The 2215-nt window shown below is 44.6% G+C and overlaps 1 protein-coding gene across 1 annotated transcript in view; it reads left to right on the top strand.

The window, feature by feature from the left end:
* Nucleotides 1-1013: 1013 nt before the first annotated feature.
* The window catches only part of POLR1A (RNA polymerase I subunit A), a 125913-nt gene continuing 124711 nt past the window's right edge, over nucleotides 1014-2215 (top strand). The window contains exon 1 of the mRNA XM_075567274.1: nucleotides 1014-1025. Coding sequence (XP_075423389.1) covers nucleotides 1014-1025 — 12 coding nt within the window. The remainder of the gene's footprint in view (nucleotides 1026-2215) is intronic.

Genomic DNA, 2215 nt, shown 5'->3' with positions numbered 1-2215 from the left:
GGGATCGGCGATGTACCAGTTGCGCCTCCTCCAGAAGGAGGTCGTCATTTTGTCGAACAGCCGGCTCTGCGTCTTATTGCAGAACACCTCTTCTCGCAGGCGGTGTCTCCTGGCCGCTTTCTTCTTCCATAACTTCTTTTTGTAACCAGCCTGTTAGGGAGAGAAACAAAGCACATTGCAGTAAGGGGGGGGAGGGGAAGAGATGCACAGCTCAGGGTTTATATACACCTAAGGCCTTGACCCGCGCTGCCTACTACAGCGTCCGCCACACGGACGAGAGCCCTCCCCTCAATGGCGCTGGGCCCGCTGCGAGGGGGGGCCGCAGCGCTGGGGCGAGAGCTGCTTCTGCTCAATAGAATTGAGAGCAGGACTCGCGTCGAGCGATACGGCACGCCCGCCGGCGGTTCAGCCAATGAGGGCGAACCTGCCGGGTGACGTCATGGCCGCGCCCCCGTCACTCCCCCGCCACGCCCCCCGGTCTCTCTTCCTGCAGTGAGCTGCAGACCAGGTAATCGGCTGCACGCGCCGCCAATCTCGCGGGCGCGCGTTGCAGCGGAGATACCGGGGCCTTAGCCCAAGACCCCCCCCCCCCCCCCGTGCAAAGCAGCTCCGACCAGGAAGAACACATTTTCTATTTCTGTGGAATTAAATCATTTACAAAATCACTCCACACAAAAACCATCAGAAACGCTTAGCATACATTAACTAAAAAGGCAGAAGGAAAAGTTAAGCATCGGTAAAAGTAATGAACCAAATACAATATAAAACAGTACAAGTGAAGCTTTAATGTTTTGCAGTTGCCGGACATCAATAAAAATGTAAATACCAATCCCGCCTGGGAACATACATTTTTTTTTTTTTGCTTACGTGAACCGTGGAATTCCTATAGATAGGAATGGAGAAATAGCTAGGGGTCGTGGAGGGAAGTGGGAGTTTGGCAAGCAGTGAGATAACCATATTAAATAAGGATAATACTAGTAAACTTATAAAAACTGAATACAATTGGAGTAGAAATGCAGGAGCAGGTAAGATTATAGTACAGGCTGAAAATAAACTTAAAATGCATGCTTTGTAATGCAAGAAGCCTGACAGATAAAATGGGGGGGGGGGCTTGGGGGGGCTTTAATTAATAGCTACAGTAAGTCCTCGTTTTACGACGCTTCGCTTTACGACGAATGGCTTATCCGACACTGTCCAATGCATCCCTATGGCCGGTTTTACGACGCCAAAATGGCTTATCCGACGCTCTTACGACGCTTTGCAAAGTTGCAACATTATATCAATCAGAAAGCTGCAGTCAGGGAAATCATCCAGATAAGTCTGTGTGAAGGTTTAGTGGTGTATTTATGCCTTTAAACATGTCTAACAGTTTTATTATACAGTTCTGGATTCAATAAATAGAATCTTTACATCATAATGTATGTGTGTGCAGCATAATCTAATTGCTTGAGTACAATATTTTGTGTATTTTAGCATTACAAATGCCTTCAGGAACGGAACATTTCATTTAAACAGTGTTCCTATGGGAAAACGGGTTTCGCTTTACAACGTTTCGCTATCCGACTCCATTTTCAGTAACGCATTGCGTCGGATAACCGAGGACTGCCTGTACAAGGGAGCAGTATTATACTGTATCATGGGCATTACTGAAACATGGGGGGATGAATCTCATGACTTGGCAGTTAATTTACAGGGTTATTACATTTTTCAGAGGGATCGAGCAAATAGAAGTATGCTTATAATGTTAAACCGGATTTAAATCCTATTGTAAGGGAAGCTATCTATGAAGGGAATGATGAAAATGTAGAGAGACCTTGTGGATACAAATTAGCAGCGGAGGTAAAAGTACAATGAAAAGATTTGTAAGGATATGCTATAAACCACCAAATATCTGTGAGATTGAGGAAGCTAAAATACTTTTGCAAATGGAGAAGGCATCAAAACTGGGTCATGTTTGCATAATGGGTGATTTTAATTATCCAGACATAGGCTGGGGCAATGAGATTAGCATTACAACCAAAGGAAACAGGTTTTGGGGGGTGCTTAAAGACAATTATATGACCCAAATTATTGAGGAACCAACCAGGAGATGGGCAATAGTGGATTTGGTAATATCAAACAATGTAGAAGTAATAACAAATATTCAAGTCCGGGAACATTTAGGAAAGTGATCATAACATGGTCTCATTTGAAACAAATTATCAAAAAGACTTTA

This window comes from Ascaphus truei, chromosome 1 (genome assembly GCF_040206685.1).
Source record: "Ascaphus truei isolate aAscTru1 chromosome 1, aAscTru1.hap1, whole genome shotgun sequence".
NCBI lineage: Eukaryota > Metazoa > Chordata > Amphibia > Anura > Ascaphidae > Ascaphus > Ascaphus truei.
This window is presented reverse-complemented; position numbering and strand designations above follow the sequence as displayed.